The following is a 27,951-nucleotide window of genomic DNA, read 5'->3' as shown; positions in this document are numbered from 1 at the left end:
AAAAAGAGAAAAGAAAAGGAAAAAAAGAAATGTGTCATAGAAATGCCAAGAAAAAAAAAAGAAAATAATCTGTAGCTCAGTATCTTGCACACCATTGTTGTAAACTGGGAAAGATTTTCAAAAGATAGAATAAACCTCATCTGGGCATGATACTATACACAAACAAACAAACAAACATAAGAGTGAAATTCCCTATCTACACCTCCATTACAAAGTGCCACAAAAAATTGAGCTTTTACTGGAACTTTCAGAAAAATAATTTGAAATTCTCAGTGGTTTGATCCACTGAAAGCTGTGTTGCATGAAGAAATTCCCACCCCCAACCTTTAAAGTGAGCATAGCAAAAGCAGTTCCAAGCTTCAGACTTAGCTTGACTGAAGGGGCACATGAAGGACAATGAAAGGTCAATTTTCTCTGTTGGCATATTTTCATAAGTGCAACTGGAGTCAAGAAACAAGAGGCACAGTGTGTAGTGTGCACACAGTAAGAAATTACTGCACTGTAATTTCTTGGAAACTCTAGAATGCATTATTAATCTCCCTTATATGTCAGTTATGTGGCTCACAAATCCAGTTTTTAAGTAGAGTATGTAGGGCTGGAGAGCTTCTTGAAACTCAATTTAAATGGTGTTTTGAAATGTCCATGTTTTGATGTGCCTCATTTAGAGGCTGCATTTGACAGGGAGAATTCACTTGTTACTTTAAAAAACACACTTTAGGAACTCTGAGTTTAATTTTCTCATTGCTTCCCTATCTTGTGAACATTTACCAAGCACAGTCCCTGAAAGGAACAGATTGCTGGCATGACAATCCTTCAAATGATGTGAAAGACATTTTTAATAATTTTAGTTTTTGAGATAAGGTGGGTACGGGAATGTGGAAGGTTTTTACATCTATGAACCCTACATGTTGAAATTTTATGGCATTTTATCACTTGTGCTTTAGTTAAAGATGCCAATGTACAGAATCACATTCATTTCTGTTTTTGTTTTGTTTTTTAAAATATATATAGATTTTACTGTCTTGGATCTCACCATGGAGACCAGGCAAGCCTTCAGTTCATAGATAAACCTCTGCCCCTTGAATGGTGGAATTATCTGGGAATCCATCCCATCATCAGCCACCAAACCTGGATACTAATGCACATGCCAGCAAGATTCTGCTGAAGGGACCCTGATATAGCGGCCTCTTGTGAGGCTATGCCAGAGCCTGGCAAACACAGAAGTGGATGCTCACAGCCAGCTATTGTATGGAACACAGGGTGCCCAATGGAGGAGCTAGAGAAAGTAAGCAAGGAGCTGAAGGGGGCTGCTACCCTGTAGGTGGAACACAATATGAACTAACCAGTACCCCCTGAGCTTGTGTCTCTAGCTGCATAAGTAGCAGAAGATGGCCTAATCGGCCATCACTGGGAAGAGAGGCCCCTTGGTCTTGCAAACTTTATATGACCCAGCACAAGGGAACGCCTGGGCCAAGTAGTGGGAGTGGGTGGGTAGGGGAGCAGGGGTGGGGGGGGTATAGGGAACTTTCAGGATAGCATTTGAAATGTAAATAAAGAAAATAATAATAATAAAAATTAAAAAACAAAAAAAGGGTGGTCCACCACACCCAGCTACATTTCATTTCATATACCTTTTATACTGAAATCTAATATAATTAAAAAAAACCAATTCCCCCAAATTTATGTTATTAAAGAAACAATTATTCTTTGCAATCATATCAGCACAATATGTATCAATATGAAATCCCACAGAGCACAATTTACTTTTTGAGACTAATGTAATAACCACTCAAACATATAGTTCCTTGGTTGCTTCACTTCATTATTCTATTAGTTCATTTTTTTAAAACCAAGATTTATATTGGACTAGGTTTAGGTTCAACAAGAAAGTACTATGATGACTAAGATCATCACCTTACAAATGTCCTGTATGATTATGATTTTTTTTTCTAACATGAACAGCATGCTCCTGAACAAACATGCTATGCTGCTATGTTGTCCATGCAAATGCTTAAAAGCACATTTCATGGAATAGCTGTAAATAATTGCTAATAAACATATTTTGTTAAACAGATGCACATGTTTTGGTGTGTTAGAGGTTGTTAATATGCCTATATTTCTGTAATTAGAAAATAAAATATACAACATGGTTAATTGTCAGGCCCTCCCTGTGACAACATCAATGCCTGGTAATCCATATGCTTGATTAGACAAATGTACTGAACTTATGACTGAAGACTTGCATTTTCATCACAGATAGGGCTACTGCAGTTTCTCCTTGTAAATTTGAAGGTGTTATGTAAATAATTAATGACCATGCTGTGACAGCACATGGACACTGAGCAGAACTTGATTAACAGATGCAAATAACCAGCCTTGAAGTTGTTGAATATGTAGCCTCATTATAATGATGTTGTTCTAACAAACAACCCCTAATGTAATAAAAAGAACATTTCTTGATAAAAGACAAAAAGGAAAGGAAGACCAAAGATCTCTATTCAATCGTTCCAAAGGACATACCTCCTAAGCACAAGAAAGGCTAAAAAGAGATCACCTCGAATTTCACAAGCTAACAGCTATCTGGATTTTTGAACAATTGACTTAGTCGTAATTTCATGCACACTCCTTTCCTTGTTAAACACTTTGGTGATACTTTTCTCTGCTACCACTGAGCAATGCAGCGAAATGTAATGGGTGTCTTATCTTCTCTTGTCTGTGTTACCTAAATTCTTGTGGCAAACTTCCATACATGAGAAAAAATGGATTGCAGCCACTCACTCCTCGGATATTTGAAGTGAGCTATGCTGTGCAGGTACTGTATTCACTTCCCCTATCACATTGAGAAGTAGGGATTCCCCTTAGAATGCAAACTTCCCTCAGTGTGTTAAACAATCACAGAAGTTGAATCCCAAATGTGGTTTGTTAATCTTCACCATGGCAAAATCGCCTATGTAACCCAAGTAAATATAAGCAGTCATTAGCATTAGGAGAAGGGATAGGAACCATTTGTGAAAGGTGATAATATTTTCTGAGCAATGTTACTCTTTGGGTCATCTGAATAATTCTGTTTGTTCAACAAGTTGCTCTGTTTTTCCTGAGGGGAAGGACTTCAGTATATATTTACTTAGCACTTTTAATTTATACTTCCTTTCCTTTTAATTAGTGTCTTGTGATCTAAAAATTAGCTGATGAACATAATACCTCATACAAACTTTCTCAGCCGTGTTTGCAGTAATTAGACCCACTCACTGTCAACTGAAGTTGAATAGACATCAGGAGGGGTTTTTTGTTCCCTGTTGCTTTCTAACTTTATTTAGAAAGAGTATTTTTAAAGTTAACGTATAGCCATATTAATTATTATCCCCCAAGTTGGAATTTGGATAATTTCATACTAGAAGTGGATGAAATTCAGGCAGTCTTGCCTATAAAATCGCTGAATAAAAGATGCTTACATAGGTAGAAATGCTTTCATGAAACCCGAAACTGTCAGAACATGATAGTTCACCAATAAGCCGAATATCATTTACACAAGGGGGTCACATGTACTCTAAAATCCTACATTGGGTACAGACATTTGCTACACATATTCTCCTTTCTAGTCTTTTGTTTGTGTAGTAACTAGATAAAGGTACAATGTGAGTAAATTACTTTTTCCTGCATGAGTGAAGAAAATAAATGCCTGTAAATGCTCAAAAGATCGATTTTTATATTCCTCTTTCTCGTTCCCTCACTGTCCCCACCCCCAGGCTTTCCCTCTCTCCTCTCTTTGCAACAACTGCAGACATTGAAAATGATCCAGAAAACAGCAAGAGTTGAAAATGATCCAGATTTTTAGATTTTGCCCTCACCTTGACAACACTAAAATTACAAGCAGCAGTCAACTTTTACAAGATACCCTCATTGTGTAACATTTATAGGCTGCCAAAAACATGCTACAACTAATCAGATAACAAAGGTGAAGAGAAATCCTTCACCTTCCATGTAGCTAGCAGTGAATACAGTTCTTATTTCCATGACATTTGCTGGCAGAAAGGGGTTGGCTTAAGGCGGATAGGACTAACCTTCAATTTGTCATAGCGCTCACTCAAAGCTGCCACCTGATGATCGCGGTGCCGCCCAACCAGTTTACACAAGGCACAGATTAACTGGTCATCGGTCACACAGTACATATTCACCTTCTCATCCTCGTGCTCCAGGCACATCAGCCCCCGGATGTGCGAGTCCGGGATTGGCTCAATCAGACGATGGCCTGTAAAGGGCTTCTTGTTCGGATGAGTGGCTTTCAGGCACTCATCGCAGTAGGACACTTCGCAAGTAACACAGGTCTTCACAGCATCCTGGGCAGGATCCTGGTCACAGAACTGGCAGAGAACCTTCTCGGCAGAGGACATGGTGTTGGTGTCAAAGGCCCGCTCCCTGCGGGTCTCACTGGGAGAATTGGGCCCGCTCACGGATGCTTTCTGAAATCTGTCAATGATGTTTTGTAGGGTGACGTTGCGCTTGAGACCGTCTAGACCTCGCTGGCTGAGCGTGATGACATGCCGGCAGGTGGGGCACTGGAAGGCGTTGATGGACTCCACAGGCTCGTTGGTGGCACAGTGAGAGACCAGGATGCGGTGGGCACAGTTGAAGCAGAGGCTATGTGCGCAGGGAAGCAGGAGAGGGTCCTCAAAAAGCTCCAGACAAATAGGACAGGTCAGCTCCGACTCCAGTGTTTCCATCTTCAGGCAAAACTCTCCGGGGTCATCAGCAAAATCCAAGGAAGCTGATCAGCTATCTGGAAACAGAAAGTAAGATTAGATTAAGCATGAGGGGTCAGCCAGGGGGGCTGTCAGCTTCGAATGCATCTCATAATAACTCCAAACATAGGTCATGGAAGGGAAATTATGTGTATGTTCCAAATGTCTGTCTTTACTGGGAGCAAATGATTAAAAACACACACACACACAAGCCTATCATTTTCTCAAATTTCTGATTGTTGAAAGTGGCAGCTTTCCTTTTTAATGTTTATTGTTGTTTGTTTATAGTTTTTGCAGCTTTGGCTTTTAAAAGGTCTAACTCAGTGACTGAAACTGTAATTTCTATAATCAGAGTAATCTTACATCTTACATCTTACATCGTGAACAAAATTTTCTTTTAGTTAAAATTAAAATGCAGAAACTTGATAATGAAATATAGTCATTCACAACTTTGAATTTGTGAACTTAAATATTAGTGTATATACATTTTACAGACTATCAGTAGGTAATAGGAGGACAGAATTCTCAACTGTACACACATACTTGTTATAGAGATGAACATTAATTATATATGAAGTTAAATGCATGCATTTCAGTAGAATAAATCATGTTTAAATTCAGAACATCATTTCTCAAGACATTCTTGAGGAAATAGAAACAGATTTTTCACAAAGATGCTCATGGTAGAGGCAATGTTTTTGGCATATGCTCATTGCTCATGTGTTGATTAATCCAGAAATGGGATGTGAGAGACAGAGGAAAAATACAGAAAACTACCAGAAAGCCTTTGTGGAGACTGAAATGCTGATGACGAATATTATCACATACATTTGATAAGTCCTAACAGTAATAGTTTCAGTTTAGAAAGCATGTTAGAAAGACTATGTAAAGGTTCCTAAGAATACTAGTGCAGCCCCATTTGGCCCAAAATATCCTATCTCAGGCCGCTCTCTGTTGCTAGCAACAGGTCTGGCTGGCAGGATGTCTTGTCTCACACTTACAACCCTGCTGGCCCAGTCATGACCTCTGCCAGTTCTGTTGCTCCCCTCCAGGCCACCTTCGGGTGGCCCAGCTAAATGTTCCCTTTCCCATAAATACCTCGTTGCTTTTGTGAACTCCTGCCTGCCTTCCCTTCAAAAAGAGATGACAAAGAATCCCACACAAGCACCAGTTCATTAGGGTGAAGAGGCCTCCTGCTCATTAGCAGACCTGGGAACTAAGCCTTTTTTAACCTTCTCCCTTTCCAGACCATTAGTAGAGAGCTGTAGAGTGCTGCCTGGTGTATTAGCTGCAGCCCATTGCAAGCTGTGGGATAATAGTGCAGTTTACCAGGTCAGGAGGATCAAATCACTCATAAGGGTAGAAAGTTCTCAGTTGGGTTTATGGGAAGGCTTTACTTCCAAAGCTGTGTATAGTGATTCTGACAATCAGTCAATTGTATTCACACCTCCGCTTCTATAAAAAATGCAATGTTTCTAGAATCAGGTGACCTTTTATGAAACAACATCCATCTGAAATATGAAGGGTACATTGCTTTGCTGAAACACCATCAGCACACAACCAACTGAAATAAGATCACTAAAGAGTATACAGTATGTCCTGGGCCTGTTAAAGAGTAGAAGAGGAAATTACTAGCTCAGCGATGACCTGCATCTAGGCATTCATATTTATTGCTAAATAAAGGAGAGACTGCAATTTGAAATACCCAGTGCTTACTCATCATTTCACAATCTGCAATGTAAAGCCAAAGGCTACTCTTACATTAAAAAAACTTCACCATCCTCCCTAGGACCCAGTCCATTGTACCCATGTGTTGGGGTCTCCCACCTCCACTAACCACTCCCCCTCCACAGGCGCACAGGCATACCAGAGTGCTACCCAGATCTCCCAGAATGCAGTGCCCTCGGACTGCCCACCATCGCTAGGACTGCCCACAATCGCCCAGACCACCGTGGCAACTTCAAAAGACTCAGGGGCATGCTGGGAACCCTTCCTAACCCTTCCTTGTACTTAAGCAAGTCTGATCAATAAAAAATCGAGCCTTGATCAGAATCTTTGCCAAGGCCTCCATATTTCTTTTCGCAGCTCTTTTCCCTTTTAGGAGTTCCCGCCCTTCAGTGCAAATCCAGACTGGAGTGTTTCACCCATGGATGGCTCTGAAGAAATTGAAAGGTTTGGTCTATTAAGCAAGACTTTGATTAATTGTGGGTAGAAAATTATCTCTTTGTCAAATTTATTTTCCTTTTCTATCAGAAGCATAAAAATAGAAAGGAAAAATGTAGGCCTTTTCCTATGCTGCATTACATGATGATTATCATTAATTATGCTATTTACTCATTTAAATATGTTCTTGAGACAGGGTCTTGCTATATATTACAGGCTGGTTGCAAACAATACTGTTGCCTCTGTCTCCTGAGTGTTGGGATCATGGGAGCGAAGGACTATCACAGGAGCACACCATCATGCACAACCTACTTCTTTTCATTTAATTTTTATTTTCACATATACAGTATTTGCACTTATTTTGATGGTACTATATTGTAAGCCAATACAAAAAACAAACCAACAACAACAACAACAAAGCAGTGTTAAGAAACTTTAAAAGTAAAAAACAAAAAAATGAAAGTGGTAATGGGTAGATAGATGCTCAACAGTTAAATCACCTGCCATGTAATGTGTAACATATAACAGGAATACTGGAGCATCAGTTCCCAGAATGCACATAAATGCTAGATGGGTATGGAAGTCATCTGTAATCCCAGTGCATGGGAGAAGTAGACAGAGAAAGCTAGTTAGCCAGAATTCTGGGTTCATCCCCTGCCTTAATGAATAAGGTGGAGAGCAATCAAGGGAGAGTCCCATTGTAAACTCATGGTTCCACAAGCATGCACCCAATAGTGTGTCTACATACATGCATATACACACTGATATACATGAATCACATATAAATAAAATTGATTTTTCATTTATTAAAACTTAAAGCTGGGTGTGGTGGTGCATGCCTTTAATCCCAGCACTCAGGAGGTAGAGGCAGGCGGATTTCTGAGGTCGAGGCCAGCCTGGTCTACAAAGTGAATTCCAGGACAGCCAGGACTATACAGAGAAACCCTGTCTTGAAAAACCAAAAAAAAAAAAAAAAACTTAGTACAGCACTGTCATATAATTCAGAAGTAAAATAAGCATGTTAAAGAGACATTTGCACTCCCATGTTTGCTGTAACATGATTCCCAGTGGTCATGTAATGGGAACAACCTAAGTGTTCATCTGATGAACAGATAAACAAATGGAATATATGCACACAATGAAATACTACTTGGTCAGAAAAATGAAATTCTATCATCTGTAGCAATATGCATGCAGTCAGAGAATAATACGGCAAGTAAAATACTGAAATAAACCAGATATCAAAAGATAAACATTGCATAATGACTGTTTTAGTGGAAGTGCCATCGTTCTGTCCCATAGTGGTACCATCTCAATTCCCAAGGGTGGTTCTACTGTGCACCCCAATAGGAATGCTGACATTGTATTCACCTATTCTAGAGATAGCTACTCATGCTACATACTAAGCTGGCCCAAGAAGATAGAACCTTCTGCTATATTCACCCATCTTTATTATCATGATCCCAGCAATCATCACCTCATACCAGGGTTATCATAAGACCTTTCTAAATGCTTTCATAGCTTCTTCTCATTCTTGCCCTTCTCCTTATAGTCTATTTTTCCACCCAGCAGCTAAAGAACCTGTTAAAACATGAAAGATTCTGCTTCTCTTTGCTCTTCCCTCCAGGGGCTTCCCATGTCAGTCAAATGGAAATTCACCACAATAAAACCAGCCTTAGAAAACAGACAGACAGTGAGCTCATTTCCTCCCACGCTACTCCTTTCTTTTTCTGCTCTGGGCAAATGGCTCCCTTGTCAATCTACAGATATGCCAAACACATCCCATCTCCTACACAGCCCATACAGACTTTATAATCCACATGACTCTGGGCTCTACAGTCACCTTAGCTGAACCCACATAAAACTAAATGCCCCACTACCACCATAATTACCCACCCACTATGGAAATCCTTCTTGCTTTATCTCAGTCTGTTGGTCTTTATGTCTCTATTTCTAACATATTCTACTACTTTGCTATTGATATCTCCCTCTAATATCTCTAGCACTAGAGAGTGTTGTATGAAGCCAGAGATGTTTTTCTCTTTGAAGCATGTGTCAGAAATAGCTAGAATAATGTCCAATGTACAGTAAGCTCAAGCATTCATTGATTTCTTCAACTCTAATGGGTTGAAGCTGGATGAATAAAGCATAAATCTTTCCTGTAAGGATCTGTCAATCACTAAAATAGAAGTCAGCCAGTTTTCTATATAAATGGCAGGGCAATAAATGCTTTCTGTTTTGGGGGCCATTGGATATACATTGCACAAATTAGCATAAAAACACATAAGGGAATGAGCATGGCTAGGCTCTAATACAACAGCATTTTAAAAAACAGACAATGAGCTGGATTTCACCTGCAGATCTTATCTTTAGAGGAGAAAGATACACACACCTGGTCAGAAAATAAAATAAAAATTGCCAGCAGGAAAGTATGAATAAAATGTCAAGTGGGTAACAACAGGAAAGATGGAGAAACCAGAGTTGGACAAGTGAGTGCATGCTCCCCGTGTTAACAGCAAGTTATGTACAATGGGATTTCACCCTGACATCAATGGAAAAGATGTGCGTTCAGTGCTTGGGGCAATTCATGTAGGAATGATTTAATAGCAGCTGCTCAGATCTGAATCTTTTCTTTTTATTGCCATAGTACTCCATATGGTGTTTTGGGCAAATGTCTACACTATAAATAGTTAACTGAATTCAGTGCTGAGAAGGTAGCTATATGTGACAAATGAAGATCAGCCAAATTAAGTCTTTGAGTCACATAATTCCAAAAGGGAGGGTTTCTGAGTTTTTATCTATGGTAAATTCCACAGAAGATGCTACACATCATCTTTACTACTAAATAATATCCACATATGTCATTCCCCTCTTCAAGAAATTAGCCTGCCTCATTTTATATCATTCTTTAAAATATCTAGAGAGATTAAAATATTTCTTATTCTTTAATAAAATATTAATGTCTTTCCATGTACTTGGTTCTACAGAAGGCTCAGGCAATACCTAGCCCTTGCCTTGGTGACTTAACAATTCATTAGAGAGAGGGGTGAGGGAATACTAGGGTAGAAGAGATGGCTCCACAGTTAGGAGCACTTGCTCCCCTTTGCAGAAAACCTGGGTTCAGTTCCCAGCACCTGCATGGAGGCTCACAATGCCCTCATCTGACCTCCACAGGTGCTAGGCATAAATGCAGTACACAGATACAGATGCATGCAAAACACTCATACACATAAATATATATGTAAAAATGAAAATAATATGTTGGGTAACATAAAAAATAGGAATCCAAACCCAGCGTAATCAACTCCCTACAAGAGGAAAATGGAACAGGAAAATTTCTTCAGGGTAAAGGGTGAGGCAATTTTTAAAAATTGAGTAAGGCCCTTCGACAAGATAGTGTGTGTGTCGATTGGGGGGGGTAGGATTTTTGCAACAAAAAAAGTTATCTTTTTTTTTTTTTGCCTAACCTTCACAGTTCAATTTTTTTTTAACTAGCTTCTTAGAATTTACTACAATCGAAGGAAATCACACGTGCATATTGTCAGGAAATTCTATAGCTCAACATTTTAATGAATGGGCTGATTTGTCTTTATTCAGGAGAAGGAAGTGATAATCATGAGAACTCCTTGCAACAGACTGGGAATAGCAGCAATTCAGCATTCACACCTTGGCCTGCCTGCAGTTGGTCTATATAGAACAGGGCAGAATAGTAAGCAAAAAAGAGTTGAAAAGATAGTGTTAAAACAATGTAGGACATTCGCCATGTTAGATGTAAGATGCCTGGATGTACTTGAGCATGAGTCCACAGATGTGTGTGCCCTACAATTTTTTTAACTTATTTTATTAGATATTTTCTTCATTTACATTTCAAATGCTATCCCGAACATCCCCTATACCCTCCCCCCGCCCTGCTTCCCTGCCCACCCACTCCCACTCCCACTTCTTGGTCCTGGCGTTCCCCTGTATGGGGCATATAAAGTTTGCAAGACCAAGGGGCATCTCTTCCCAACGATGGCTGACTAGGCCATCTTCTGCTATATATGCAGCTAGAGACAATTCTTGTAGCCACTCTAACCACATTCAGAAGCAGGGTTGTCTTTAGTGATAGAGTTCAGTGAAACCTTGTATCCTTAGATGCCCGGGCTCTTCTCAGAAATGCATTTACCACCAAAAGCACGTCTTCACAATAGAAAGCAAATAAATGAAGGTTTTTCTGGATAAAAGAATAAGATGAATAGTGGTCCACTTCTTACTTCTTCAGATATGGTCCTGTCCTTCTGGGTCACACTGCAATTATCCTTCTCAAGGTCCCCCTCCCCCACTCCCCTGCTGTTGCTGCTGCTGCTGACTTCTTTCTGTTCATCAAAGCCCTGGAGGGTTCTAATGTGTCCTCCCTTCCAAAAGGTAAGCCAGTGTGTTAACTCACTTCATGGTCACTTTCCATGAAAGTGATTTCTAGGCTTGAGTCTCAAAGCACTATTTTCCTGGAATGTCACTTCAGTGTTCACAAGCCTCAGCTTCATGGTCTGTAACTGCCTCAGAGTCAGAATGCAACTCTCAGGGGACTGACTTATTGATGTACTTCCCCAACCCGTCTTTTCTACAGGTGTCTCCTAAAGTGTTTCTTTCACCACCCTCAAAAGTGAGAAACCTGCTACATTTTCTGTACTTCTTCTGTGAAGAAGGCAAGGCAATGGCCCCCAAAATAACTACAAACTATATCTGGGGATCTGTATGTAACATAGGTAAAAGGAGAAAATAGTCATTAATGTTGCAGCAGTAATTAAAACTTGCAAACAGCTAATTTTGCAATAAGGAGATTATCTAGGTTTATTCAAGAGACTAAAAAGCATCAAAATAATTCTTTAAAGTGGAAGAAGCCAACAGAATAGTCAAAGTCAGAGTGATGTGAGCAAATCTAGACCAATATGGCTGCTTTGAAGACAAAGGACAAGGCCACAAGCCTTTAGCATCTAAAAGCTGGTGATAGGAGAATAAAAATAGATGTCATCCCACATCCTCCAGAAAGAAGCAGAACTCTGTAGATACTTTGATAAATAGGCAATTTATTTATGATTTCAGACTTTCAAATCTATAAAATAATGGATTTGTGATATTAAAGGTAATCAGGTCTGTTGCAAAGGAACAGTAGAAACATCAGTAGAAACAAATACATTCTCCATCTCAAAAATTCAAAGCATTGTTTAAGATATGTGTGCTCATATTGGTTTCCTTTTATCTGTTTTCTGTGATCTAGACCCTCTCTGCTACAATTTTAGATCATTGTCTTCCCCTCCAAAAACAAAATACAGCCTTTTCCTTTGATTTCATTTTCAAAGATTTATTTTATTTTTATTAATTTGTATGCATGTGTCAATGTGTGGGTATGTACACCCGAGTTCAAGGCCAGAAGAGGACACTGAAGCCTCTGGAGCTGAAATTATATATATATATATATATATATATATATATATATATATATATATATATACTGAGATACTGAATATATAGTATACAGTATATACTGAGAACTAAACGTTGGCCCTCTAGAAGAATAGCAAGCATTCTTAACCACTGAGCCACCTCTCCAGCTCCAAATGCAATTTAGTCTTTCTTCCTTGAGTTTACGGCTTATAACTTGCTCCCTGGACTACAGCTTTTTCATATCACTTTTCTCCATGGTACAAAACAGAGGAGTTTTCCTATTGTCCAAGCTATAAATCCTACCTTGCATCTCATCTCCATTTTTAAAGTCTTGCCCAAGTTTCTCCAAACTACACTTTCAATTTTAAGACCCCTAACTTCTTAAGCCATAAGCCCAAGAAATGAGACCATCTGCCATTACTTACAATTGGCTTTTGTTTTTCTTCCTAGCATAAATCATTTTCCTTGAATACTTTTTATTTTGGCTTCATGTTAGGTGGTGTTTGTTTGTGTTTGCTTGTTGTCTCTGGGGAAATTTTAGATGAGAATGGAATCTTTCAGGGGTCAAAAGTGTTCTGGCATCTATTGTATTTAGCAACTTCAAACTAAATAATAAAGAAATGTTTATAAAGAAAGTTTAGAACAATGTGACATATGTTAAGTATTTACATATGTTAAGTAATTACAAAGTAATCTTTTAAGCTGAACAATACAAAGTGATAAAATTCTCCTACTCAGCAAGTCACTAAAATATTTACTGTAAAGTATTTCTTCCTACACAACAGAATAACAAGACATATGTTTAAATTATGTGACTCATCCTATTCTTTCAATGTATTCTAAATCATTCAAGGATGAAATAGGTATGCATAAGCTCAGACATGAGCGTGTGTGTGTGTGTGTGTGTGTGTGTGTGTGTATGTGTGTTTGTGTGTGTGTACATGCACATATTCATGCGCTGCCCCCCCACTTCCCACAAGCTTCCTTTGAAGAAAACATTCACAATCTCAAATGTAGACTTCTTATGGATGTGTGATTTGAACCAAATAACCAACAAACCCTCACAGGTGATAAAACCTTAATGCAAGAGTACACACCTCATAAAATCAAGGAAAATGAATTATCAAAGGAATAAAGAGCTAGTGGGGAGGGCTGGAAGGATAACAGAATCTTAGCACAAAATGGTGGTTAAGGTGGTTGATAACAGCTGGTTAGCTGCTTGAGCAGAAGGCCAATTGTGGCCCCCTATATGTTCCTTCATTGTAAAGGTATTTTTATATTGAAGATGCATTTATTCCACTAGGAGAACTTTCTAGGGTGGGGTATTGTCCTTTGTTTATGGCTTAGACCATGGGAGAAAACAAAGGGAAGGAGAAACTTTCCAGTAAAAGAGGCATGGCACAGGTACTTCTGCTACAGGGTTTGGCTTTATGAAAGAGGTTTGGGAAACCACAGGATAGATACTCTTAATGATCAACCCATGGCCTTTTGTGCCTATTGGACTCATCCTTTTTATTCTCCTTTGAGGTAAAAGGCAAAAACATAATATTGACCTGGGAAGTAAATGCAGACAAAAGATGTAAGCTCCAAGCCTGTACTATCAAACCCTTGCCATGTGTTAGCATTTCAAAATGGTATTTTGTGAAGCCTCTCAGGATCTCTACTTTGATACAGTTATCACAACCTAGACCTTGAGGAAACATCTAGTATCCCTAGTACCATTCAATGCAAAGTTCAATCCATGACCAAACTCAGTAGGCCATACAAGTTTCACTTTTATGATCAAGAGTTAGATGGCTCAGTGTCTAAGGCACCTGCTGCCAACCTTAAAAACCGAAGTCTGATCCTCAGAATCTGTACAGTAAAAGAGAGAACTGACTCTCCCAAGTTGTTATTTGAACTCCACAGATATGGCAGAGCATACACACACACACACACACACACACACACACACACACACACACACACACANANANAGAGAGAGAGAGAGAGAGAGAGAGAGAGAGAGAGAGAGAGAGAGAGAGAGATTTAATTTTAAATGTTAATTAAAAAATAATCAGACTAAAAGTTAGGTACCTCCCACATACCTATATTCTGTCTCGTGTTTTCATAGTGCATAAAACGTAATTGTTATTCATTGTTGTCATCATTTGGAATATAGAGAGAAGATCACACATACAATGCATGAATAATTTTACTCTCAGTCTCTTAGTGAACAGCTGTGACTATTGCCACAATCAGATAAATGAATGGGATGCTGGATCAAGGAATAAACTGGAAAAACCAACTCTGGATTCCTAGTGATTGATTGCTAATACCAGGTGTTTCTCACCCACTTCCCAGACAGTTCCCAAGGTACATCATCTGGTTCTTTGCCAAATATTCTCTAGACTATGAAAAATAAGGTTTACATTTACTAAAGTACAACCCAGATAAGAAAGATCCAGTGATTCTCAGCTTTCCTAATGCTGCAACCCTTTAACACAGTTCCTCATGTGTGGTGATTCCTAACTATAAAACTACTTTTGTTGCTACTTCGTAACTCTAATTTTGCTACTGTTATGGATTATATGCAAATAACTGATACAACCACTGCTTTAACACAATGTAAAGCTATACCCAGACTCATAAAAATGGTTTCAGAAAGGTTAGCTTTTAATAGAATTGTGAGCAACAAACAACACTAAAACATGGCACAAAGATATTGTATTATTTTTTCGGAGATATGCTCCACATTTCTTAGCCCCATCACCTGACAGAATTAAAAGTTAAGCTGACTTACTATTGTTAGGGCATTGGGTATGACATTATTCTTATTATAGAACTATAGGTGCAATAGCTTTTGACAATTATGGATTGGTGTTTCTATCATGGATCAGAAGAATACAGACTCTGAAAGGCTCAAAATGACTGATGAGAAACATTGGGAATCAACCTGAGACTTTAAGGTTACAACAGTCTGAGCTCAGAAGGACCTTCCTCTCATTCAGAGAAATGTCTAAAACCAGAAAATTATATAATAACTTCAGTAGAAACTGGTTCTTATATGCAAGGTGAATTCACTAAGGATACAAGTTTTAAATGACATAATAAAAGCACTCAACTTCTGCATATTCAATAAATAGCTTAGTATTTAACATTTGGGTATAAAAACACCAAATCAATATTCTACCTAAGGCCTACTTTAGTTATTATTACCCTGGCAGGGGAGCCAACAAGGGACAATAACAGTAGTCTTGATGGAAAGAAAGGAGATTTCCTTGGATTTGAAACTATTTTGCAAGACTGGGAATTGGAGATATAATATTTGGCAATTTCACACTCCTGTTATGGCACAGATCAGTACACAGATAAAACCGATTTTCCATATAAATACTATAATGAGGAGAAACCTTTGGGAAAAGGGTGATCCAGTGACATTCTACAAGTAATGAACATTACTCTACAAATACAATATCACTACATGTGCCCTTAGAGTGTCAGCACATCCAAATTCATTTAATTGGTAACAGACAACTATGGATTTCTGCCAAACAAATTGGAGGGGTCCAGAATGATTGAATGAAGCAAAGATGACAAGCAGATTAGCATCAAGATGCTAGCCTGGAGTTTTCAAACAAGCAATTAGTACACTGAGAACATTTTGTAATTTCTTATTTGTTTTTACATAGGTTGCAATTGAGATCATTTTGCCTGACATGAGAACCCAGGAGGATTTAATGCCACCAAACCCTCACCTTGTGAAATTCATGCAAATCAAATCAAAGTATTAAGCAACCATTTCTCTGTACTTCCACATCTGCCTGTAACACATGCACATTTAGTAATTGGATCTCAAGGATATCCTTTAAAATAATCACACACTTGCCTGTCCACGCAACCTGACTAATAATGAATGATTCCTGAAAAGAATCATGTGGAAGCATGTCAGATGTCTATGGGGATATGAACATTTTAATGATCAAAATTAAGGGGAAATGGGAGCTAGGTCACACAGTCTGGTTATTTTAATTGAAACCCAGTCTTCCAAATTTACTTAACAGACTGCTTAAATACTCCTAGAAGTTCATCTACACACATAGGAAAGCAAAAGGCACTCGTGGCAGTGGAAATGAGCAATCTCTGTCTCCCTGTCTTAACAGTTAAGAAAACCCCTAGAAAGCCTTGATCATACAATCCATTCCTAGTAGCCTGGTAAGCAGTCTGAAAACAAAAACAGTTAAGAGCCCTTTGAGCACCACTCAAGGTTCTAACAAACAGATCCCCTTGAATACCCACCAACGGACTGCACACTAGTTCTTTTTGAAGAAACATCGCTGTAGGTAGAGGATGGGCTTCCACAAAAATGATAGACAGGCCACTGAGACCAGGTGGCGTGTGGCAGGCAGAGCTGGAGCGGTCCTGTGTGTGTGTGTATGTGTGTGTGTGTGTGAGAGAGAGTCGACAGTGAAATACAACAGGAAAATCGGTCCAACAATTCCAGGAAGGCCAGCTCCACCTCATCCACTCCGCCAGGGTTGCCTGAGTTGAAGAAATCAACTGCCTTTTCCATGGCCCCCACTGTGACTTCCCTGTCCCCTAGCCCGGTCAGTGCTCAGCTGAAACAAAATGAAATGAAAAGGCAGCTCAGGTCAGGCTAACACCCACTGCCTTGACAAGAAGCAAGATGACTTGGCACTGAGATAGGCACTCTTCCTGCTTACAAGGACCAGCAGTGGTTCAGATGGCTGCATGGTATCTGAAGTCAGAAGCAAACATATCAGCTCTCCATACTGCATGCAGGAGAAAGGAGAAGCTGGTGGCTTACTCTGGTTGTGCAGTATGCAACTTGCAGCAGCTGCTTTTATGATACTACAGCACTTCATGGTGACCAGGGGTCAGAAACTTGATAGTTCCTATACCTTGCATCCTTTAAACACCCTACTGAGCACATTATTTTGTTATGTTCTGAATGCTGGTTCATGTTAAAAATAATATGCTCATTATTTTATTTCATTAGCCTCAGAATTTAAAGTTCAATTCTGAAAGAAGTTAGTTTTCAGTTTACATTAGGAGGAAAAATACCTTGTATCAATACAATAAGCTATTCATGTTTTCTTCCAAAAAGACTTGTCCATTACAGTGGATCATCTAAATATACAACATATATCTGTATCAATTATATACATATCATCATACATCACACATATAATCACCTCAAAAGATTGATATATGTAAATAGTCTTCTATGGGTTTCCATGGGGAGTGGTTCCAGAGTAGCCCCACTAAAAATATCAGTATCTATGGATGTCCAAGTTTGTTATACAAAATGGCATGACATTTGCATATATACATAGCCTCTCACATATTTAAAATAATCCCAAAATTACCTATAATATCTAATACTATGATAAATTATTTGGGAAAAAGTGACAAGAGCAGTCTATACATGATCAGTACAGACAAAACACATTTCACATGTTTTACATTTGGACTTGGTTGAAATCTATGAATACAGAACTCACAGGATGTTGCATCTAACATACTACATACAAATATAATACCATAGGTATATACAGACTACAAAAAAGTCCATATATTGTCCCCAAACTTGATGTTACTCTCCAGAACTGGTCCCCAGAATGGAAAAAGAAAAAAATAGAGGGTGAACTGAGAATAGAAAGTAATCCTTTAAAATGAAGAAAGGGAAGTAGATTGTCTAAGAGAAAGAAGAAAATTTGTCCTGCACTGCAGTTATTTGAAGGATATGGCTTATCGCTATATAAGACAAGAAACTGCAACTAAAGTACTTTACCAGGAAAGTGTAAAAACAATTCTGCATAATCCAGTTTATCCTGTAGACAGTTGGGCTCCAGCAAAGGTGATTAAGGAGCATGCAAGATAAAGGGGAAGCTGGGGGCACACTCTGGTTGTGCAGTGTGCAATCTGCAGCACCTTCATTTATGGCACTACGAAACTTCATGGTGAGCCAGAGCACATTTCATAGAACATAAAAAATGCAGAGTATGATATTCTTGCTTAGTGTCTCCCCAAATCATACTTTCATTTACCTATTAACAATACAGGCGTTAGTCGATTTTAAAAGAGATGATTTCTGTAAGACATTCATGTGGTCCACCAAAGACACCCATTTATATTTATCAAATGGAAAGTTAATAAATTTTCATCAATGTTTTATTTAACTAGCCTCTGTGAATTTAACATTAAAATTATTATTTATGTGACAGATTTAACTTGCCTTTATTCTGGCACTGTGACGGGAAAATCAGCCTACATGGCTCAAGTTGAAACATCAGGAAACACAAAATTTACTCCACCCATGAAAAGACAATGGTAAACAACAACAAAGCATTTTGTAATATTTTGAAGTTCACAACTTGTTAGCCTTTAGTTGAGATTTCTAACAATCAAAGGGTCTTAAATATTTCCTGTTTTATATATTATGGTTTATTTTTAAGAAACAAAGCATCCTGGGTGTTTTCTCTTATTTTCTTTTAAAAACAAGTAGACAAGCCTAGTCTTGCTTTGTCAAGCCTAGTCTAGCCTGGAATTTATGACCTTAATTCCTCAGCCTTCAAGCACTAGGATTAAAAGTGTGTGTTACCATATCCAGCTAAACCAATTCAGTTTTAAAGGCAAATCAAATATATTTTATATTACATTGTAAATGACTGATGTTTTGTACTCTAGACTTTTCTGGATTTCATATAAGAATTTGGGTCTGACAATAGTAACAGGCTACAAAGAGAAAGAAGAAAGAGAGGGCAGATCTCAAATTGTCTCCTAACAGGAGGTCTATGATTAAAACTTTAGATTAGTGTAGTCACATAATGGTGGTGGCAAAAAATCAAAGCTAATTTCTTTTAAACCATCCACAGGTGAAGAACACATAATCCTTCCTTCCTTGAGTGCTTTTCCATCCATATTTATATTTGGGTAGACATTTATACATATATCCATAAAACTCTAAGTCTATAAAACCCTGGGTGTGTATATAATAGAATCAGTATTTGTATATGTGTATATAGGTATATACATTGACACACATACATACATATACAAAAGCACCCTTTAAAAATTACTTGAACTTGTTACCAACACTCATTCTCTGTAAGTCTCCCAGTTTGTTTATCCCCACTACATTACAGAAACTGTTTTTTCTCTGAAAAGACAGAAACCTGTAGGTAATGGTTATTTATCCAAAAATGCCACAGGGCTCAAATCTGAAAGTAGTAAGATGTGATCTATTTTCTTGACACTTGAACAGGATTTTTGCAAGTAGATTGAATCATGGAAAAGTCCTTACTACATTGAGACAAGTTTATTTTGTATTTTTATTTTTTACTTTGTCTATATAATAGTCCTCTTGGAAGCTGACTTCTTCCCAGTTATCCCCTAAAATGTTCAGATTGTTTTGTGAACACTGAACAGGTTAAGTTGCTCAGAAATAAAGAACATATCCGTCTGTCATGCTCATGCACATAATGAAGACAATTAATCCCTATTGTATGGCCAGATGGGGAAAGTATCTAATATGATAATGCCTTTTACACACACACACACACACACACACACACACACACCAATAGTGCTTTTCTGGGCAGGTAATATGACTCAGCAGTAGGATCACTTGCTGCTAAATCTGAGGACTTGAGTATAACCCCTGGTTTCTACATAGTAGAAAGAGAGAACTGACTTCTTGTCCTGAGCTCCCTGACATGCACCAAGGTACAGGAGTGTTCATTGTCATCATATGCACTAATACAAACCCATACACACACACACACACACACACAGAGAGAGAGAGAGAGAGAGAGAGAGAGAGAGAGAGAGAGAGAGAGAGAGAGAGAGAAAAGTAATTATAAAAGGAAAACTATTTTACCCACTCAACTTCAAAGTTAGCCACAGACAAAATACCCATATTCCCAGTGTCCTGAAGTTACTCTGTGATCTTAAAAAATAAAGAAAACTAACCTCACCCACATCTCCTCTTATGAACATTTCCTGTGATCACTGAAGCCCTACAGTCAGAGGATGAAGCCCCCATCCCCCCCACTCCCCTCTATTTTTTAAGGCAACCAAAAGAGGAGTGATTCTTTTGTTCTCAATTGTTATTGTAAAGCACCACATGAAAGACCAGAAATGATGGGAACATGGCAATGAAAAGGGTAACAGCTCTGACGAATGAAAACAGGATATTAAGAACAGTATCAGGACTGTCTGTCCAGAACAAAAGCCAGAGGGAGACTTTTCAGAGAAATTCAAGCAAAAACACTTTTTTGCCACATTGAAATGCCAGTGGATAAACTATAACTTTTCAGGGAATCATAGATGTTTACACCTGGGGCAATAAAACTGAGTTACCATTAAAATACACACATAGACATTTGTTTTAAAGTATCATAAAATTAAAACAGCTTCCAAATCTCATAAAATCCCCTTCCTTTGAAACCATATTCTACTTCCTGCCATTTCTAGATCTGTTTTACCCTATATAAAATAAGATGCTCACTTTAACAAATAGCTGAGTGTTAAGGAAATTAAAATTTTTGTCAAAAAATGACTGTCTCTTAAAAGTCAGTCTCAAAAAAAGACTGTATGTTCTTCACTTTGTGTATGTGTGTAAACATATCTCTCTCTCTGTCTCTGTTTCTCTTTCCCTGTCTCTCTGTATGTATGTATGTATGCATGTATTTCTGTGTGTGTGAGCATATGAGTGTATACATACATATATGTGAGGACATGTGGAGGACAGATGTTGATGTTAGATATGATGTTTGACTAAATGTCTCTCACTTAACATGGAGCTTACTGACTGGCCATTTTGCTACAAGGATTCACTTGTGTTTGTGTCCACAGCACTGGAATTATAGATGTCTTTTTATGTGGTTTCTGGGAATCCAAACTCAGATCATCATACTTACCCAGCAAAGTCTTTGACAACTGAACTATATTCTCAAGCCCCTGTAACTTAAACTTTATACATACCCTGTGAGAATTCCCAGGGAAACCAAGTAATGAGCACTATATTGAGAAACAATCAAAGCAACTAAAACAGTATGCTGTCTTTGCCAAATCAAAGTAGTGAAAAATATCCAAAAGCTGTCAATGTGATTGTTGACTTATTTAGTAAGACATAACTCAAGTTCAAATAACTTATTGGACTTAACATATTATTCATTATTATTATAACTGCAGTCTCTAAGCTAAATGGGTTCTGAAATGTAAGTTTTGCATGGCATTAGAAATCTCCATCTTTTTTCATTTGTCTAGATTCTGCTGTTGGTCACCTTGTTTCCCTTTCCCACACTGCCCTTGCTGTTTTAAATAGAATTGAGAAACTGCTTTGTCTCTGTTGTACTTTCAGAAAACTTGGGGCTAACCCTTAAAAATAGTGGACCCAAGTGCCCCTAGACTTTTGAGTCAATCCCATCAATGTGACACACTAGAAAAGAATGTATACCTTGAAATCAGATAACCCTGAGTTCAAACATGGACTCTGGCATTTCCTTGCAAAGACAGATAAGGACCTGATACTCTACCTCTCTTATCCAGTCAGTTTCCTACTAAATGAGGGTGAGAGAACTGTCCCAATCTGTTGGTGATCAAGTGAGGCCATGTTTCAAAACTGTCATTATCTTATCCTTTGTCCCCTTTTGTCCTTAATTAATTCTCTCATTCATCACTAAATTATTTCTGTATCTGTATTTTTTCCTTAGGAACCTTTTCAAGCTATTTTGGGAAACAGGAAGGATACCAATCCATGTAGTTATTATCAATCTTCACAGAGTATCTTACATCAAGGAATGGCCTGATATTAATAATTTAGCATTCCTTCTTTAAAACAACTTAAGTATTTATTGTTTGTGGTTATACCATAAAGGAAGGGTCCTCTAAGGAGACTAGAAGCAGTTGTTGGATTCCCCAGAACTGGAGTTACAGGCAAATATGAATTGCCAGGTGTAGGTGATAGGATCCAAATTCAGGTCCTCTGGAAAGGCAGGGAGAATTCCTAATATCACTCCAACCTCTGAATTAACATTTCTGTTTTTAACAAAAATGACCATTTAATAATAGTTTTATGTAGACAATTTTGCACATATACTAAACTTCAGTACAAATCTGTGATCATTACGATGGTATTTCCCACAAAGACCCCAAGACTGCATTCTCTGCTTCCCACTCAAAGACACCTTCCCTTTGTATATCAACTGCTAGGAATTTTACTTTGCAGGAAACAAGAGACCCTAGCATGGACAGTACCCATGAGCCTAGTGAGAGCAGATAAATATCAGTCTTTTTTATCTTCATGAACTAATCTGTCAGCCTTCAGGTTACATGGATGCTGACAGAAAGCATGAGAGCCTTGAATTAGAGATTTGAAAAAGCAGTTTTCAAGGCAGAACAAATGGTATAAGCTTCCTGGTCTTGTTTCAAGTTTTCCCCAAGTCTCATTCAGTGTACCAGATGCACACAGTAGGGTTGACCACAGCTCAGCAACCCAAAACTTAAGAAACCTGAATCTTGTATTATGAGATGTAAGAATGCTTTCCAACCCTTGGGGAAAGATAACTATCTCTATTCTGTGAGACTTTCTTGTATATAAAGAGCTTAAAAATAGTAACTTTCAAGAGTTACACAAATCTGAGCAATCTGTGGAGACTCATTTGTCAGCACACATGGTTCCTTTCTCCACCTGTGGGGCAGACTACAGTAGCAAATAGAAATCAGGTTATCAGTGGACTTTCTAGCTGTTACAGTATAGGCAGACTCTCACATGACATTAAACAATCATTAAGTCAAGGAAGTCCACAGTAAAAGAAGCTTGCTAGGAAGTAATGAGATTTTACCACCAGCACCACCCTTTACAGTCAGCAGCAACACAGGAAAACTAACATAGATCAAGGAAGTTCTACTCATAGATTTAGGCCAGATAATCTACAGCTGTTAAAAACCATTTCTACATAGTCTCAAATAAGCCTGGACCTAGTCTAAAACATAAGCTCTCTACTTTATACCAAAATAGTTTGAAGACTATGGGGAAAGGGGCTGGGGAGATGGTTAAGTGGGTAGGAGTACTTGCTATAAAAAAGAAGACATTGATTCAATTTCCCAACTTCCACATAAAAGCTACATACGGCCGTAAATGCTTATGACCCTTTGAGATGGAGCAGATTCTTGGGTTTCAGTAGCCAGTCAGCCAGCCTACCAAAGCCAGCAATCTCTGGGCTCAGCGAGACTCATTCAACCAATAAGGTTGAAACTGATAGAGGAAGACACTTAAGACATCCTCTGACCTCTAAATGTATGGATATGTGTCTGCATAACTACACACATATACCACACACAAGTGTGTAGGACAGCAATATGATTCTGTAAACATTTTTAATTGTAAACTTGTTTTGGAATGAAAAGCAGATAAAATTCAGCAATTTTTATTCCATAAGTATTTGGAATTTTTGTTTGTTTTGTTTTGTTTTGTTTTGTTTGTCTTGCCAGCTTTCAGGGGCAGCTCTAGGGCCCTGGGCCTTGCAGTATAGTAGTGAGTAGGAGAACAGGGCCTGCCCTTAGAGAACTTACATGGTAATGAAGAAAATATAAATGAAATAGTTTGCAAAAGTAATTACTTTAAATACTCATATAAAATGAAAGAAGTTAAGGAGATTACACAAAACAACATTGGCAGATGTACATAGACTACTCTAGCAAAAGAGATATTTCAACTCATATATGGGTGATCTTTCTTGACATTCTGACTATCCTCTTGCCAATTAAAAATAAGCAAAAGCATCTTAATTTTAGGTTTGGTCAGACATGTTCTGGGCAATATGAATATAGACATATTTTTAATTTTAGTATAAAACTTCCCCGCATTTAGGCAAAGTTATAATTTCTCTCTCACACCCCCCCCCCCCAATTATTAACTGCTTAGTTTTAGATTAACTTCTTAGTTTCAGATACTGTACTGGCTAGTTTTATGTCAACTTGACACAGCTGGAGTTATCACAGAGAAAGGAGCCTAAGTTGGGGAAATGCCTCCATGAGATCCAGCTGTAAGGCATTTTCTCAATTAGTGATCAAGGGGGGAGGTCCCCTTGTGGGTGGTGCCATCTCTGGGCTGGTAGTCTTGGGTTCTATAAGAGAGCAGGCTGAGCAAGCCAGGGGAAGCAAGCCAGTAAAGAACATCCCTCCATGACCTCTGCATCAGCTCCTGCTTTCTGACCTGCTTGAGTTCCAGTCCTGACTTCCTTTGGTGATGAACAGCAGTATGGAAGTGTAAGCTGAATAAACCCTTTCCTCCCCAACTTGCTTCTTGGTCATGATGTTTGTGCAGGAATAGAAACACTGACTAAGACAGATACCAAGCATTAATTTCTTTTTCAAGGGCATTAAAGTCAAGCTTTTTACAATTTATTGTTTGAAAAGGCAAGGTGATTGAGTTATTTGAAAACAGTGACCTCTTGATTTATATCAGCAATGTGCTTTGACAGGATGGCCTAGAGACTCCGTGGGCTAAGAAAGAAGAAAGCATAGTGTCTTGGGCTAGTTTGTCTTTCAATAGCAAAGGAGCTGATTGGGCAGTGTATAAAAACAGAAATATATTTGTCACTGTTTTGTAGCATAGTCTGGGCAGTTATAGATCAAGACGTATGCAAGATTGTGCCTTGAAGTCTATTTCCTCCAGAGGAGAGAAATGTGTCCTTAGACAGCAGTAGTGAACATAAGGCCAAACCCACTTGAACAAACTCGAACACCTCTCCACGCTACTGGATTGGGACTTAAATTTCTAGCATGTGAATTTTGTGGACGCATTTAAAGCACAGCATATAGTATTCAGAATGTGTACCTGGATACCTGGATGTGTGTTTGATCTTATAATGCTAACTCAAACCTGAAAATACCAGTGAGCATACAACTATGGTTGTAGGGAAGAGAAACGCAGGAAGTGAGTAGAGTGCTGTGGGAAATAAATATCTGGGACCACAGATTCAAGATTGGTGAGTGTCAAAGTTGTGTTATAACTGGAAGGTCCTGTTGTTTGATAGTTCTGGTCATTATCTAATTCAAAGTGCAAGTGGCAAGTAGTATTTTAAAATAACACCCCTTCCTGGTTAGGCAAAATTGTGACCAAGCATGGTTTTGGAAACCACCTTAGTAAGAATCAGCCAGAAGGAATGAGATCCTAAAGGCACTCATTCAGGGAGGAAGGTTCCCATTGCATGAACAGCATAGGCCCAGGGAACGCTTGAGAGGGTTGAGAGATACTCCCCTAGTCTTCCACATTGAAGCAAGTTGACAAGGTTTATTTAAGGTTTTTTGGTATGTATGTATGTGTGGTATGCATACATGTATATATACATATTCAATTGAGTGTGGGTACACACATATGTATAGGTGAGTGTGTGGGCAAGCATGTGCAGATGTAAGCCAGAGGTTGATGCCAGGTGTCTTCCTAGATTGCTCTCCACTTTATTGAGGCAGGGTCTCTCACTGAACTCCAATGAACTCCAACTCTCACAGTTCACCAATCAGCTATACTAGCTAGCTAGGCCAGATTGTCTCAGGACCTGCCTCTCAAGTGTTGGAATTACAGGTGGCCACCACCCTTGCTGTCTTTTCTGTGGATTCCACAGATCCATACTCTGGTCTTCATGCTGTCAAGGCAAGCATTTGCCCACTGAGCTATCTTTCCAGCTTCAGTGATAAAGTTTAGGGCAGGGTATATTGTCTTTTAAAACAATCAGCCTTCTGAGAGGACTAAAACCCAAGATCCAAACTGTTTTGTGGAGATGCAATACTTGTGCAAAAAAATAAAAAAAAAATTCTTAAAAGAGAAAATGTAGGGCTGGGGGTGTAGTTGAATGGTAGAGTATTTGCCTAGCATGTATAAGTTCCTGGTTTCCACACCAAGTACCACAAAAATAATGGTAATCTATAAAGATAAATTCTACAACCATCAGAATGATCCTAATGACTTTTAAAACACATTCCTGTGGCATACTAAACTGTTTTTCTCTGGTATAATCAGAAGATTTCCTTGTTAAGTGTCTAAGAATTATTTACAAGTATTATTTGTAAAGCATAAATACACAGCATTACTTTGGAATTTATATCCAAAGGTATGATCTTGGGGATTTAGTTTATGGTCTTTGTGTTGTTACTTGTTTTTTTTTATTATTATTAATTTAAACAATTGTTTAGGAGTTAACAAAAACCCTTTTGTTCTTAAGCATTTTATCCTTTCCTTGAGATTCAATCTAAGTGTGTATTGCTTCACATACATTTTATCCTTTCATTCTATCAGGATTGATAAGAGAGTGGCTTCTTAAATTAAAAGTGGGGGGGGATTGAAAGGACTTAGTACTTGAAATGTAATCTAGGGCTTAAAAATTCATTTACAAAACGTCTGGCTCTAAGAACAGTGAACTTTCAAGGTGACAAAGCTGTACAATGTTAGAGCTATATTTATTGTTAAAATATATGAATGTTAGCAGGAGAAACTATGAAACAATTACACATTTCATTGTGGGGAAAAACTATTTTAATGCCTGGTTTATCATCTTTATGGTAAAACTTGATCAGTTGTCTCTTGTTAAGCAGCTACTTCAGCTTGTCATTCTTTAAGTCAACAGGAGCACTTGATTCAAGGCACAGATCCAGACAGTTCTGCCGACTCTCAATCTCTATACTTTCCATTCCAAATTCTTCCAAGTTACTCTGTATTTTAAATAGATGCAAATATTTAGTTTTGCAACTTCAGTCATTTTCTTCATTGGAAAAGAGACCGGGAAATCACTCACTCCTGGAGTGCTGGGCAAAGGACACTAAAGGATGGTAGGAACGCTGGTGACTTCCCTGAAGGGCGCTTTGTTGTGCTTGAACCACTGCCAGTTAACCTCCCCCCACAACATAAACTGCCAAAACACCAGTAGTCCAAAGAGGGGTGCTCAGGTCCCGCTTCCCGCCCCTTGACTATCAGCATCCAGAAGCAATTCTTTGCATGGGTGCTTCTTCATCCTGATCCTGAGTGGCAGCTCTGAGGATTAAACTCCGGTCCTTTGGAGCAGTTCCTTTATGCACATTAGCCCCCTGGGGTGATGAACTCTAAAACCTCTATTTTCTATCCCTGGCTCTACCCTGCTCTCACAAAACCCTAGTTAGCCACTGTGCTACACAGCCTTTCTTGGATTGTAGGCTATCAAAAGAAAACAAAACAAAACACCAGACCCTACAACAATATGATGGATATGGTAATGAGGGTCTTTAGGGTAGTGGGCAAATTCCAAGGTCCTTTAGAGCTGAGACTTGGAGACCCATTTTCTCCTTTATCATTGAGACTTCGTATTCTCATCAGCAGAATCTTGCTTACAATAGCACAAATGATCATTTGCCCGAATAAAGATCCTGTGTGTGTGTGTGTGTGTGTGTGTGTGTGTGTGTGTGCACGCGCCCAGCTATAAAAGAGAAGCCTGTCAAAATTGAAAAATGAAAATAAAGATGAGTTTTTCCTTAATCAGGCAAAATCTCCTGCTTAGTGACAGAAGAAGAGGAAGAAGAGGAAGAAGAGGAAGAAGAAGAAGAAGAAGAAGAAGAAGAAGAAGAAGAAGAAGAAGAAGAAGAAGAA

At 38.5% G+C, this 27,951-nt stretch overlaps 1 protein-coding gene across 5 annotated transcripts in view; it reads right to left on the bottom strand.

Annotated features, from left to right (window-relative positions):
- The window catches only part of Mid1 (midline 1), a 343,526-nt gene that overhangs the window by 104,979 nt on the left and 210,596 nt on the right, over positions 1–27,951 (bottom strand). For 3 of the 5 annotated variants that reach the window (XM_029534269.1, XM_021187318.2, XM_021187317.2), the window contains exon 2: positions 4,062–4,777. In XM_029534269.1, the coding sequence (XP_029390129.1) occupies positions 4,062–4,721 (660 nt within the window). In that variant the 5' untranslated portion in view covers positions 4,722–4,777. Of the gene's footprint in view, positions 1–4,061; positions 4,778–16,604; positions 16,729–27,951 lie in introns of those variants that run through there. The other 2 variants (XM_029534268.1, XM_029534270.1) reach the window with 2 other exon arrangements.

This window comes from Mus pahari, chromosome X, assembly GCF_900095145.1.
Source record: "Mus pahari chromosome X, PAHARI_EIJ_v1.1, whole genome shotgun sequence".
Lineage (NCBI taxonomy): Eukaryota > Metazoa > Chordata > Mammalia > Rodentia > Muridae > Mus > Mus pahari.
Note: the sequence above shows the minus strand (reverse complement) of the source record. Positions and strands in the feature narration are given on the sequence as shown.